The 13,335-nt window shown below is 60.4% G+C and overlaps 3 protein-coding genes across 4 annotated transcripts in view; 2 read left to right on the plus strand and 1 right to left on the minus strand.

Annotated features, from left to right (window-relative positions):
• The window catches only part of TRMT12 (tRNA methyltransferase 12 homolog), a 2,594-nt gene extending 2,547 nt beyond the window's left edge, over window positions 1-47 (plus strand). The window contains exon 7 of the mRNA XM_026848815.1: window positions 28-47. Coding sequence (XP_026704616.1) covers window positions 28-47 — 20 coding nt within the window. The remainder of the gene's footprint in view (window positions 1-27) is intronic.
• On the plus strand, window positions 7-6,878 carry SYTL4 (synaptotagmin like 4). 2 transcript variants are annotated; one of them, XM_026848745.1, is made up of 16 exons: window positions 7-188; window positions 354-569; window positions 864-973; window positions 1,135-1,249; window positions 1,414-1,521; window positions 1,767-1,890; window positions 1,993-2,083; window positions 2,276-2,379; window positions 2,469-2,555; window positions 2,873-3,051; window positions 3,243-3,345; window positions 4,252-4,413; window positions 5,185-5,290; window positions 5,679-5,778; window positions 6,279-6,487; window positions 6,606-6,878. In XM_026848745.1, the coding sequence occupies exons 1-16, from the start codon at window positions 79-81 to the stop codon at window positions 6,746-6,748; spliced, it is 2,067 nt and encodes a 688-aa protein (XP_026704546.1). In that variant the 5' UTR covers window positions 7-78; the 3' UTR covers window positions 6,749-6,878. The 2 variants fall into 2 exon arrangements, with proteins under 2 accessions (XP_026704546.1, XP_026704547.1); XM_026848746.1 differs by lacking the exon at window positions 1,414-1,521.
• Window positions 6,879-7,455: 577 nt separating this feature from the next.
• SRPX2 (sushi repeat containing protein X-linked 2) lies at window positions 7,456-11,410 on the minus strand. Its single transcript, XM_026848816.1, has 10 exons — window positions 11,326-11,410; window positions 10,466-10,552; window positions 10,182-10,373; window positions 9,885-10,061; window positions 9,402-9,528; window positions 9,179-9,300; window positions 8,883-9,062; window positions 8,606-8,739; window positions 8,410-8,531; window positions 7,456-8,080 (listed from the first exon to the last, which is right to left on the minus strand). Exons 1-10 carry the CDS (start codon window positions 11,408-11,410, stop codon window positions 7,900-7,902), a joined length of 1,407 nt encoding a protein of 468 aa, XP_026704617.1. The 3' UTR covers window positions 7,456-7,899.
• Window positions 11,411-13,335: the final 1,925 nt, after the last annotated feature.

Genomic DNA, 13,335 nt, shown 5'->3' on the forward strand with positions numbered 1-13,335 from the left:
GCTGGCCGGCGGGGCGGCCGCGCTGAGCGCCCGGCGTGCTCCTGTAGCGCTCCTGGGTGCTGCTGGCGAGGGCGAGCCATGTCGGAGGCCGTGGATCTGTCGTTCCTGTCGGACGCGGAGAGGGATTTGATCCTGCAGGTGCTGCAGCGCGACGAGGAGCTCCGCAAAGCAGAGGAGAGGAGGATCAGGTGAGGACGTGCCTGCGCCAGGCAGGGTGCCGGTTTCGCTGCTTTGCTCTAGAAGGGGCTGGGGGGGTGAGGACGGACGCCGGTGATGGGGCTGGGGTGGCAGGTCTGCCCCGTTCCCGGGGCCCCGGCGCGGTTTGACGGCTCTCGGTGTTGGGGTCTGAGCAGGCGCCTGAAGAACGAGCTGCTGGAGATCCGGCGCAAGGGAGCCAAGCGGAGCAGCCAGCGCTACAGCGAGCGGACATGTGCCCGCTGCCAGCAGAGCCTGGGCCGCATCAGCCCCAAGGCCAACACCTGCCGGGGCTGCAACCACTTGGTGTGTCGGGACTGCCGCTCCTACGGCCCCAACGGCTCCTGGCGCTGCAAAGTCTGCTCCAAGGAGGCGTGAGTACATGGGGACAAGTGGCAGGGACTTTTTGCATGCTCTTCCTGTCCCCCTCTTCTGCCCAGTCACTCCAGCTCGATGCCCCATGGCCGACCTTTCCTACCCCAGCTGGTCTCCAGTGCGGGGCAGCTGTCCCTGCTGTCACTTCCCGGGGTGGGCACCCACGGTTGGGTGATGGAGAATTGATGGGCCCATGTTCTCCTCGGCTGAGGCAGCACCAAGGGTGGTGTTGGGGTGCAGGGAGCAATCCCCCACTGCCCCTGACTGCCCTCCGCTGCCCCTCTGCCCTGCAGCGAGCTGAAGAAGACGACGGGCGACTGGTTTTATGACCAGAGAGTCAACCGCTTTGCCAACCGGCTGGGCAGTGACATGGTGAGGCTGTCCCTGAGGCACAGGTCGGCAGGTAGGGTTGTCACAGCGACGTCTTCTCCCACAGCCCGGCCCTCCGGGATGCTCTGACTTCCTCTGGCACGCCTCTGCCCGGCGTAGAGCTGGCTGGGAGCAGCTCCTGCTCCAGGCAATGGGCTTGAAGCAGTGGTTCTCTTGATGCCTCTCTCCTTCCAGCCAGCAAAAGAGAAACTGTAGGACAAACCCTCCTCCAGAAAGCCCAGCTTGGCGAGCCCAAAAGCTCCTCTGCAGCCCGGCAGCAGAGCCCCCCAGCACGCCGTGAAGGGCCCAGGTGAGGATCCCTGCCATCTCCCCTGCTCTGGGTGCCAGCCCTCACCTGCTGCAGGGACGGGAGGGACGCTGCCACCTTGCTTGGATCATTGGTGGTGCAGAAGCTCTCTCTCAGACAGGCTTCCTTGCCAAACAGGACATACCTGTGGTTTTGTTTGTCTGCAGTTTGTTTCTGGATGCCTCAGATCCTCGGGATGGCAAAAGCGACACAGAGTCCATGGAAAACATGAGCCTGGATGGCTACAAACCTAGTCCCAGTGGTGTGGGGGGCAGGTGAGGGGCTGCCTGGGTGGTTTGTCCTTGGCAAGAGGACCTGCATCTCAAGTGTATTTTTTCAGTCTAATGCAGGGGAGCTCACTCCTCTGGCTGGGCTGAAACCTGTCCCTGAGCAGGCAGGTCCTCTGCTCCCAAGCTGGGGTGCTCCAGGGAGCTTGTGGGGAGACAGCGCTTCCCAGCCAGTGCTTGCTCTCCCAGCTGTGCTCTTGGCCTGGGACAGACCTTTCTGTGTCCTCTTGCAGGAGTAACTCCCTGGAGAGAGCTGCCCCTCTTAGAGATGGAAAGCAGGTTGCTGTGCCAGCAGGATCTGCTGCCTCCAGCCTGACTCTCCCTCTCCGCTCCAAAAATGCGTTCTCTGACGGACGGGTGCGTGCCGCTGCTTTGGCAGGCTCAGCCCTGTCCTGGGGCACAGGGTTGGCAGCCCTGTGGGGTGCTCAGCCCTGCTCTGAAGGGACCTTTCCATCCCAGGATGCCGCCGTGGGGAGCCGCACCAGTGCCTTGGTGGATGAGCACGAAACAATATTCAAGAAGAATCCCCGGCGGGTGTTGAGGCCTGCGGGTGAGAGCTGTGTGGGTGCAATGGGGTTTGGGTGCTGACATGGCAGGGGGTGGGTGGCCGCTTCTCCCTGCGCTGTTGTGGGCTTCTGGTGCAGATGGGAGAGGCTGGGGCAGCCCCTTGCTTGAGGGAGCAGTGGGGCTTTGCTAGTCCTGCACCGTGCCGCTGCCTCCTGCCTCGCCATCTCCTGTGCAGACTACACCAAGTCAGTGATCGACCTGCGCCCGGAGGACTTTGTGGGGGAAGGCAGCTCTTTGGGGGACAGGAGCAAGTCGGTCCCTGGCCTCAACATGGAGCTGGTGAGACTCCGGGTGTGCTGCGGGGCCGACTGCCTGGCCGGCCGTGTCCTGCTGCTCCCCATGCAGGCGGCTTGTCTCTCTCCTTGCAGGAGGAGGAGGAGGAGGACATCGATAACCTGGTGGAGATCCATCGCCAGAGGGTGGCCCGGGGCAGCATGCGCAGCGGCACCTCCTCGGTGAGTCCCTGCAGCATGGCCATGCTCTGCTCCACTGCACAGAGAAATGATGGAGAAAGGCAGCGCCGACAGGTTGGGTGGGAGAGAGGCAGGGGCGGGCAGCTCCTGGGGTGCAAGGACAAGAGCTTGGGGTGTGGCGGCTTCCTCCCTTTGAAGGGAATCAGAATGCAGAGACCCAGCTCTCTTCCAGGGAGCCTGTCTGTGGGTGGGAGGCACTCAGCAGTCATCCCCAGCCACGGAGGGGTGAGAGGGGCTTGTTGAGGGTGAAGAGGGACCATCAAAAGATGCTGCCCTGGTTCAGTCCTGTTGTTTTCTAGAGCACGTTGGGGAGCATGGTCAGCATTTACAGCGAGGCTGGTGACTTTGGCAACGTCGCGGTCACCGGCGGAATCTCCTTCTCCCTGAGCTACGAGCAGAAGACACAGACCTTGTTCATTCACGTGAAGGAGTGTCGCCAGCTGGCCTACGGGGACGAGGGCAAGAAGCGCTCCAACCCGTGAGAGCTGGCGGGGGGATGGCTGCTGGCACTACTGGTGGTGCTCAGCTGGGTTGCGGGGTGCCCATCAGAGACAGGAGCTGTAAGTGGGGGGTCCTGATGAGGCAGAAGGTCTGGGGTTACCCTGGGGAGCTTTGGGGGGCGAGTTGTGGGGAGACCTTGGTGAAGGTGCTTTTTATTCCTCCCTTCAGGTATGTGAAGACCTACCTCCTGCCAGACAGATCCCGGCAAGGGAAACGCAAGACAACCATCAAACGCAACACAATCAACCCCCTGTACAACGAGCTGCTGAAGGTGAGCGGGGAAGGGCTGGGGTGCAGCCTGCTTCCTGCTGCGGGGCTGGGCAGCCCCTTGAAAATGCTGCTGGAGCAAACCAGGGGAGGGATGGGCTCTAAACCCTGAAATGGGGGCTCTGGGGTGTCCAGACACTGCACTGTGAAAGCTGGAAAAACCCACTCCCAGGCTGGGTCACTGCTCTGATGTGGCTCTGGTGTCAAGCCCTGGGTGCCATGGTGGGGTGGAGGCACAGCTGCAGCTGTATGTGTGTCACAGGCTGTGTTCCTGGCTGCTGTGCATCCCCCAGAGCTGGGGCCTTCGGCTTACCCTGAAAATTGCTTTACATGGAGAAGGCTCCTGGGGCATTATAGGCAGGTTACAGTGGTGGGAGGGAGGGCAGCATGGCTGCAGAGGCAGTTCTGGGACCCAGGACAGGACTTGGTGCTCCCTTCACCATCCCTGCTGCAGCCGTCATGGGGTGGTGGGACTGGTTGTCTCTGTCCCTGAGCCCAGCGGCACATCACCGAGGTCACATGCTCTCTGGACAGGAGTGAAATGGGAACTGTGGTTTGGCTTCCAGGCTCCCACAGCCCTGGGTTTGCTGAGGTCTTGCACTCTGACCACCTGAGGCTTGGTGGGCTGGCAGCTTCGCTTGTGGTGGGTCAGGGTGGGGTGGTTGGATGCCATGAGTCCTGGTCCTGGCTCTGCATGGGCTCTGAGGACCACTTGCCTGGAGAGCATGGGCTCCTGCACCACTTCCCCAGCACTTTGAGGTTTCAGCAGCCTTGGAAAGGAAAACAGTCTCCTGCGTGCATCCATTGTTCCTCAAACCTGTCCCTTCTCCCTCTCGGGAGCTGTGGCTGATGGTGTATGCCAAGCCTGGCACTGCCTGCTCACCGGTGGTTTCCCTGTCTCTCTTCCTAGTACGAGATTAACAAGTCCCTGCTGCTTGCAAGGACGCTACAGTTCTCTGTCTGGCACCATGATCGCTTTGGCCGCAACACGTTCCTGGGGGAGGTGGACATCCCACTGGACACCTGGAACTTCGAGAGTCACCTGGAAGAGTTTCTGCCCCTGCACGGCAAGGTGCTGGCCCTGCCACCCCAGCCCTGCTGCCTGCAGCCTCCTTTGCCTGGCCCTGTCCAGGGGGGTAGCCCTCAGTGGGCTGGGGGCTGCAGAGACAGCTGAGAGCTGCTGAAAGGCTTGTATCAAACCAAATCTTTGGAGAAATGACCCCAGATGCAGACAGCAGTACTGTCGTAGTAAAAAAGGACAGATCTGCCTTGAGCCTAGCTTCCCTCCTCCTCCTCAGTAAGTCCCCTATGTGATGCTGCAGGACTTGTCTCTGCCCCATCAGGTATTCTCATTCTGCTTGCTCCAAGGGAGCAGCATTTCCCAGCTCCTTGCCCCAGCCAGGAGGAATTGGAGCCCATTTCAGGGAAGCAAATAGAAATTGGCCAGGACATCCTGCTGTGGGTGGCAGAGCCAGGCAGTGAGGGCCTTCATGCAGCTCGATGACAGCAGCAGATGCTGCCGCTGGACTTAAGTCTGATTCTCTAGACTAACTCATACTGTGGGCTCGGCCTCAGCACAGCTGGGGATCAAGCAGCTTGTGCAAACCCCTAAAGAGTTTCCTAAGGGAGGTGACTGAGCTAAAGCGGGATCCCAAAGGAGCTAGTCTGAGTCTGACCTGGTGATGCTGGGGAGGGTCTGCTGGCATTTGTGCCTGGCTAAACCACCTCTGGCAGAAGCCCAGCCCTTTGGCCCAGCACAGGGAGGTGCTGCCTTCAGACCAGGCCGTCACCATGTCAGCTCTGGCCTCCCCATCAGTGCTTGATAAGTCTTCCCTCTTTGCAGATTGTGTCAGATGCTGCTGGTCTCCACCAGTACAAGGGGGAGCTGGTTGTCTCCATGAAATACATCCCATCTTCCAAGCACCCTGGGGCTGGGAATGGCAGGAAGGGTGAGTGCTGGAGCTCCAGGATCAGTCCGTGGCCTGTGGGACCTGCTCGGGGCCAGGCGAGCTGGGTCTGTGTGGGTTTCTTTGGTGGTGCCACTGCAGCCCTGTCCTCTGCAAGGCTGCTCTGAGTCAGGGCAGACCTGGCTGTCCTCAGGCTGGCTCAGTGGTCACAGTGCTTTCCTGGGACTGGACCAGGCTGGACCATCAGGTCACACATGAAACAATTGTCTGCCTTCACCTCAGCAGACAGGGAGGAGGCAAGAGAAGATAATAGCTGGGGATCTGTACCTGTCTGTGTGATGAAGGCTCTTCAGCAGGACCTTTCCAGAAGTTTGCAGTTGTGGAAGTTTAAGGTTGATTAATTCTTGCTGTGTTGTTTTTTTTTTCCCAGGCAAAACAGGAGAAGGGGGTGAGCTCCAGGTCTGGATCAAAGAAGCCAAGAACCTGACAGCTGCCAAATCTGGGGGGACCTCAGACAGCTTTGTCAAGGGGTGAGTGTGGGTACTGGGTAGGGGGTCACTGAAGGCACTGTCCTCCCTGGCTGCATCCCGGGGGGAAGGGTCTCTCTGCTAGCTGCCCTGCACTGCCTGCGTTGTGACCGTGGAAGTCACCATCTGCCCAGAGACAAGATGCTCCCAGTAGCAAATGCTCTCCCCGGTTTTAGCTGGTAGAGAGGTCGTGGTGGGAGGCTGTGTGCAGGGCAGGGCTCCAGCTGCCATCAAATCATCTTCACGAGGCAGCATGGCTGGGAGTGAGCAGGTTCCACTCCGTGCCCTCTCCCCTTCTTAGACTGCTTGCAGTCTGCTGGGCAGCTTTTTCAGAGGTAGGGTAGAGACCCAGCCCCTTACAGACTGTTGTGGTCCTTCTTTCCGAGCTATATCAGGGAAGGTGGGCTCCAGGCCAGGTCCTGGGGTGCTGCTGAGGTGTCTCAGCCCCTGGGGTGGAAGGCAACGGCACACGTGTTGCTAACCCAAGGGGCTGCTTCCCCCAGCTACCTCCTGCCACACAAAAACAAAGCCTCCAAGAGGAAGACGCCTGTGGTGAAGAAGACCCTGAACCCTCATTACAATCACACCTTTGTCTACAATGGTGTCAACCCCGAGGACCTGCAGCACATCTGCCTGGAGCTGACAGTCTGGGACCGGGAGCCACTGTCCAGCAACGACTTCCTTGGGGGTGTTCGTCTGGGGGTGGGCAACGGTGAGGAGCCTTGGGGTCCCATCAAACCCTGGGGACAAGCAGCCTTGCTTGGGGCTGCCTCTGCAGGCAGGAGGGTGCTCCGGCAGTGACTCCTGGCCACATCCATCCTTTCTCCCAGGCATGAGCAATGGGCAGGCTGTGGACTGGATGGACTCCACGGGCGAGGAGCTGAACCTGTGGCAGAAGATGCGTCAGTACCCGGGCTCGTGGGCAGAGGGGACGCTCCAGCTCCGTTCCACCATGGCCAAGCTGAGGCCGTAGGCTGCGGCACCAGGACTCAGCCGAGGACTTGGGAACCGCATTCGCTGCACGGCCTGGTGAGGCTGCCAAATGTGCATTGATTTTATTTTTTTTTTGTGCTTATACTTTAATAAACATGACCTTCTCTAAACAGGCTTGGGCAGAAAGTCTTCTTGGCCTAGCTGCTTTTAAAGAGTTTTCCTTTTGTCTTAGGCTTTGCACCAAATTTCAGGCTGAACTAGAGTCCTTGTGGACCCTCCCTTCTTTCCCCCCAGGCAAAATGCTTTGAAATGTGGTTGGGTTTTTTATTTTCATTCTTCTTCCCACCCACTCTGTTCCACAGTCTGCTCCCTTGTCTTCTTCACCCTCCTCCCCCAAGATGTTGCCTGCTCCAGGACTGGGGCAGCCATGCACAGCCCAGCCCCAGGATGGAGCCATGCGGGGTCAGTGGTCCCCAGGAAGGATTCATTTCCCCAGCCCCTGTGTGACACATCTTCTGCCCAGCACTGACTTTTTATATAAATTTATTTATTTCGAGTTAATATTCTACTGCCAAAACAGTTCCCAGGCAGGGTGCCCCGTGCCTGGCAGAAGGAGAAGCAAGGGGTAGGGTGGGGAGGGCAAGCCCTCGGGGAGAGCTGCGCACTGGCTGGCTGCTATTGGCTTTGCTGAGTGTGGGGCCGTCTGTTTTTAATAAAGGCTTTCTGGCAGGACCCTTTCTGGCGGGTTCAGGTTGTGCATGAGGTGAGGATGGCTGCAGGGAGGGTGAAGCTACTGTATTTAGAGGCTGTCGTGCTGTTGTCCTGCCTGCCTTACCTACTCTTTTCTGCTTTGGCAGCCTAGTGTCTGGTCCCCTCCCTCCCCCCTGCCCTGGAGTTTGGGCAGAGGCGCTCCGGTGTCTCCCACTGTAGTCTTGGCTGGGCTGAGCCATCCCACCCCGCAGCCAGAAGCTGCTCCTTGCTTCAGGGCAGTGGGGACACTGCCGGCACATGGCCCCCATCCTCGTCCCTGCTCGCCTCTCTGTGCCAGAGCAGCTGGAGAGGGGCTCCCCTTCCCCTGGAGGTCCTCGGCAACCCGGTCCTCCTCTACGGTGGGCAACTAGAAAAGCAGAAAGGAAGGTGTCCGTTCCCTGAGGCCACTGGAGGCAGAGGGGGGGTCTCCCCGGCGCTGCCTCACTCGCAGGGGTCCCCGCTCTGCGCCCGCCGCACCGCCTCCCGCTCGCTCAGCAGGTAGGTGTCGATGAAGACAAAGAGCTCGTCGGGGTTGATGGGGGAGATGTAGCGCTCACGGTCGGCGCCTGCCTTGTCCAGCAGCACGGCGTTGAAGTGGGAGCGGGTGAGGTGCAGGAACTGCCTGGGGGTGCAGAGGGGAGCCACTGGTCAGAACTGGGAGGGGGTTGAGGGCTGAGCCTGCCCACCCCGCACAACCGTGCTCTGGTCTTCCTGGGGTGGTGGCTCCCATCCGTTCCTCGGGGCTGTGAGCTCTGGGAGAGTCTGGTGACGCCGTATTCAGACTTTCTGGGGGTGTCTCTGCATTGCACAAGCCTCTCCAGTGCAGCGGACGGGGGCTGCCCACGAACCCAGCTACAACCTCATGCTTTGCCATCCCCAGCGGTGTCCCCATCCCTGGTCCCCTCACACAGGCACCTGGCTCTGCAGGACAGATGCCCCTGTCCCCCCTACCTGAGCTCCTCAATGATGCCGAGGGACAGCTGGTGCTCCCGGATGCGTCCCACCTCGTGTGGGGGCTGCCCCACCAGCTCGACGGTGGTGACATGACGCAGGTCCAGCCCGCAGGCAGCTTGCTGTGGAAAGGGGGGATGGTGAGAGGGTGCTGGGCTTGGAGGTGGGAAGGGGGGCAGCGGGAGGGTCTCGTCACCTGCAGCATGGAGATTTGCATCTTGTAGTAGCGGTTAGAGGGGTCCGGGGCCGAGATGACAAGGAGGCGGCGTTTCTCATGGAACTGATCCAGCAGGCTGGCAGCTGAATTCACGGCCGTGTTGATCTGCATGGCTGGGGTGAGAGGCCGGCATGTGGGAAGATGCCATTTTGTCTCCCATCGCCCCTTTCCCACTGCTTTGCCCTGCCAGGCAGCATCTCCCCTCAGAGCCAGGCATCGCCGTGGGCAGGTCCTCCCTTGCCCCCCCGCCACTTACGTGCACAAAGGGGCTGGGAGCCCGTCCACTGCTGGGTGGACTGGCAGACCCGCAGAGAGCTGCCCTGGCGCTCGTAGCCCCCGTCACACAGGTACTCGCAGGTGGCACCGTAGTTGTTGCCGTCGGAGGTGCAGGATAGGTAGCCATTCTGCGGAGGCTTCAGGACAGGGCAGCGCCTCACTGCGAAGAGGGAGGCTGGGTGAGGGCTGGGGGTGATGGGGCATGGCCCCAGCCATGCGGTGCAGAGCCTGGAGGTGGGGGGAGGCAGCCAGCAGCCCCAGGGGAGCCCGCTTCACCTTGGACACGGATGCTGAACTTGCAGCTGGCTCGGTTGTATGCCTGGTCATGGGCGGTGTAGCGGATCACATGCTCTCCTTCGGGGAATTCAGAGCCGGGCTCTGGGCCTCGCAGCATCACCCTGCGCCCAGCAAACGTGTTTCTCCATCAGGATTCCCAGAGGGGGCACGCAGCATAGCCCGCAGCCCTCACTGATGGTGCCAACAGCACCTCCACCCTCACCTCTTGATGATGCCATCAGCAGAGTCCTTCACTCGGGGTGGGTCCCAGTAGACAGTGGCGGTCAGCTTGCCAGGCTCAGCTATCCGTTCCCGGGAGTCGGGGCAGCGGATCTTGGGAGGGTCCACATCTGTCCACAGGGAGAAGAGGGAGTTGGGGAACCTGCCTCAGCTACAAGAGCCAGGCACTGGCCCCAGGGCTCGGCCACCCCAGGGATGCTGTGCACAGCCCAGGCACCCTGGAGCCAGAAAAACCTGCTGTAAAGCCAGCACTGAGCACCCCAATCTTGGATCAATGTCCCTTGCACCAGCCCCTGCTTCAGGGCTAATGGCACTTCAGAGGTCCCAGGGCTAGGAGGTGCAGGAGCTGGCAGTGCCCAGGTCAGAGACGAGGGTAAGGCCTGCAGGCACCCCAGGGATGGAGGGTGGCCCACCCTTGTGTGCCCCAGCAGCGTGGGGCTGGGAGGATGGTAGGGTGAGGATTTACCTACACAGATTGGCTCGCTCCCGCTCCAGCGCCCATCCTCCATGCAGATGCGGCTCCGGTCGCCCTCCAGCTGGTAGCCGGGCAGGCAGGTGTAGTCACAGCGGGAATCCATCTGCACGCCAGCGGAGCACACATAGGAGCCCCGCAGCACCGCTGGCAGCACATGGCACCGGATTTCTGGGACAGAGAGAGCAAAGATCAGAAGGAATCTGCCTGGCCATGCTAGTGGGCAGAGCACCCAGCACTGGCCACCACAGGTGCCCATGGGCATGCTGGCAAGCCAATGGTCACACTCACGTCGGCAGTACGCCATCCCGGACCAGTGGCGGCTGGGCAGGCACTGGACAGTGCTGGGCCCCACCAGCCGGTACCCACGGGCGCAGGTCAGCTCACAGCGTGTCCCCAGGCTGCTGCGGTAGGAGCCCCCCCGGGGTGAGTAGCAGGTGGCCTCTCCGCGGTGGATGTTGAGCGTGGCACACCACTGGGGCACTGGGGAAGAGGAGGGATGTGAGGGGGCACCCAGCCCTGCCAGGCCTCGGTTTCCCTGTGAGGACCTGAGGGGTGGGTTTGGGTGCTGTTACCTCGGTGGTAGTCCAGGGCAGGCTCAGGGGGGGTTTCTTCCACGTACACTTCATTGGTGTGGCTCTCAGCTGTGTAGTAGCCAGACCCTGGGAAGGAGGAAAGAGTCGAGGGGCTGTGTGATTGCTTGTGGCTGCAGCAGCACCCTGGCAGCAATGCCTCCCGGGACAGCCCCCCTCTGGCCCCAAAGCATCACACAACTCCCAGCAAGTGATCCCATCCTTGGGCAGACCCTGTCCTGCTGTCCTTGGGGCTGCTGTCAAGGGTTAAGCCGGGCAGACAGCGATCCCAGTCCTCGGCGACGTGGTGTGTGCTGGCACCAGCCTGCAGACTAAACAGTGGCAGAAGCAGCCGTGGTTATGGCAGGAAACGAGTGCTGGCGTAGAGTGGGCTGGCACCGACCCCTGGCTTCGTGCTGCCGGGAAGTTCTCCTTCCATTGCTCCCCTGGCACCGTTCCTGCCATTGGGCGTCCCCAGGGAAGGAACAAAGCTGCCCTCTCCTGCTGTCCCAGCGGAGCCCCTGGCCAAGGCAAGGGAGGAGAGGCGTGCTGCTCAGCCGGGGGGCTGGCGGGGATGCAGCCCCTCGCTTGCACGCCAAGGAAGGATGAAGCTGCTGGAGGGGCTTGGCTGGAGCTGCTGGCCCCACGCCATCTGTGCCGTGCAGAGGGGCCTCTGGCCCCATGGACGGGGGGAGGACAGCCTTGCGCCATCCTTGCGGGTCACCCTCTGGCCTGCACTGTGTCCCCATGGGCAAGGGACCAGCAGGCGGGGAGGGAGCTGTGCAGGGGAAGAGGGCCGGCGTCCTTCCCCGCGGCCCCTCGGCGCCTTGGTAGGCCACGGCATTCCCCAGCACTGAGCTCACGTTTCCGCCGCGTTTCCGTCAGCCCCCGCCAGCGCTGCCCCCTCCTCACCGCCAGCCCACCCCACCGCACTCCCTGCGCCGGCATGGCGGGGATGCTCGGTCTGGGCAGGGACCCCGGGCGAAGCGGCAGCCCCGCTGCGGCTGCACCCACCTTCCTTCCCCCCGCTCCGGGTTTGGGAAGGGGATATCCGCCGAGGCCAATTCAAGCAGCAGTCCCATCGTCACGGGGGAGGAAACTCCATTACAAATCTTTCCAACATGAACTTTACTACAGAGCGACTCCCCACAAGCTTCATTAAGTCGCCCACTCGTTTCCAAAAGCCTTTTATCCCGACGCTCTTCCCACGCTGCCTTGGGGAGCGGAGGGGCCTGGGGCGAGCGCAGGGCTGGATCCGTGGGGATGTGTCCATGACCCAGCAAGCAAGGCTGCTTTTGGGGGGGCTGCTCACCCCCCCGCCGGGGCCCTGGGGATGGGGTGTGCTGTGTCTCCCGCAAGCAGATGTGCCATTTCATTGCAGTGGTCCCTTTTTGTGTAGGCGCTGCCTTTTCCTTCTCACCTGGGGCCAGCTCACAGCTCTGGTGGCATCAGGCAGGAGCGTCCCCAGCCAGCCATGCTGGCAGTGTGGCAAGGGGATGGGGATGGAAACAGGGAGGGGGGAAATTCCCCCAACTAGGGCAAGGGCTTCTGATCCTTGACTCAGCTGGCCAGCTGCAGGGGGAGAAGGTTTGGATCTGAGCACTCCGTCCAGGCAAACATCTGCCGGGCGATGGCCCCCGCGGGAGCAGGGAGTCAGCGGGAAAGCTGCACCCCCGCAGGCAGGAGCATGATGGAGAGGCTGGTTTTCTGCTCCTCTCTGGATGCCTCCCAGCACCCCTTCTGCTCCTCCCCGTATCCCACAGAGCACCCCTGAAGGCACCCCATACCCCGCAGCCACTGATGCTCTCCCCAGCATCGCTGTACCAGGGCACCCCTCCCTCCCTCCCTCCCCACCATCGCTAGCACTTTGCCTTGCCCCTGCAGAGCCATCCCAGAACAGCCCTGTAGCTTCTCTCTGCCCCTCTCGGTCTGTACCTCGGGAAAGGAGATAGACATGTCTCTGGACATAGGAGAAATACCCCCTGCTGAATGGCTGCAAACTGCTCTGTCTCTTGGAGAGGGTTTTACTCCCCAGCTCCTGCCAGTGTGTGCTGTGTGACCTGTCACCATGCTGATGCTCAGAGGTAGCACAGGGGCTTCATCACAGCTAGCTCAGCATGAGGATTCATCCTGATTCGTTAATACTTTTGTTCCACTTTGTGGGACACGCTGTTAATAAACCATGTAAATCCAGAGAGCTAGGATTTTGAGAGACTTAGAACTGAAAGAAAGGACTTGTCAGTTTAGCCACTTTTCTTTTTTCTTTCTTCTTCCTGCATCCCATTCTATTACAGCAATAATTAGTGTGACAGGAGAAATGGCCTGAATCTATTTGAATGACTCTATCCTGAGCAGCAGTCACCACCATTCCCATCTGATACTTCACAAGCGTTATAAAAAATGTTCTTAACAGTGACAGTCACTTCAGGAAAGAGGACAAGTCTCAAATAACCCTATCAATTTTCCTTTTTCCTACGTCAGGTGTTTCTTTTGGTTTTTTACGTCTAATCAGCTGGTATGCAAGCAGCTGGGTGGCTGGGTGATGCAGGGTTGGGATTATGTGTGAGGGCCAGCAGTGGAGGTACAAAGGCTGTGATGTTTATTGCCATCACCGGCAGTGGTGGCTCTGCGTGTGTTAGGCAGCTGGGCAGAGTGATCTGTGGGGGTATTCCGAAAGCAATAAGGGAAAAGAAGTGTGGTCTCCTTAGAGACACAGTATCCAGCCTCAGAAAGAATCTATCCATTGCCTCTAAAAGGAGCCTGGAAACCTATCATTTAGTCAGGGGTAGCGCATCCCTCCTCACTGCTGGGTTGTAGGACCCTGCGGCTGCAGACAGACAGACAGACAGCTCTTTCCATCCAGCTGCACCAGT

This window comes from Athene cunicularia (assembly GCF_003259725.1).
Source record: "Athene cunicularia isolate RWA chromosome 4 unlocalized genomic scaffold, athCun1 chr4_part3, whole genome shotgun sequence".
Lineage (NCBI taxonomy): Eukaryota > Metazoa > Chordata > Aves > Strigiformes > Strigidae > Athene > Athene cunicularia.

What these genes read in the sequence shown, in the direction of transcription:
- SYTL4 (XM_026848745.1), top strand. Translation starts at nt 79, where the DNA reads ATGTCGGAGGCCGTGGATCTGTCGTTCCTGTCGGACGCGGAGAGGGAT. An exon ending in GCAGAGGAGAGGAGGATCAG is followed by an intron (nt 189 to 353) that starts GTGAGGACGTGC and finishes GGGTCTGAGCAG; the next exon opens with GCGCCTGAAGAACGAGCTGC. An exon ending in TGTACAACGAGCTGCTGAAG is followed by an intron (nt 3,346 to 4,251) that starts GTGAGCGGGGAA and finishes CTCTCTTCCTAG; the next exon opens with TACGAGATTAACAAGTCCCT.
- SRPX2 (XM_026848816.1), bottom strand. Translation starts at nt 11,410, where the DNA reads ATGCCGGCGCAGGGAGTGCGGTGGGGTGGGCTGGCGGTGAGGAGGGGG. An exon ending in GACGGAAACGCGGCGGAAAC is followed by an intron (nt 10,553 to 11,325) that starts GTGAGCTCAGTG and finishes CCTCCTTCCCAG; the next exon opens with GGTCTGGCTACTACACAGCT. An exon ending in CTCCCAGCCCCTTTGTGCAC is followed by an intron (nt 8,740 to 8,882) that starts GTAAGTGGCGGG and finishes CTCTCACCCCAG; the next exon opens with CCATGCAGATCAACACGGCC.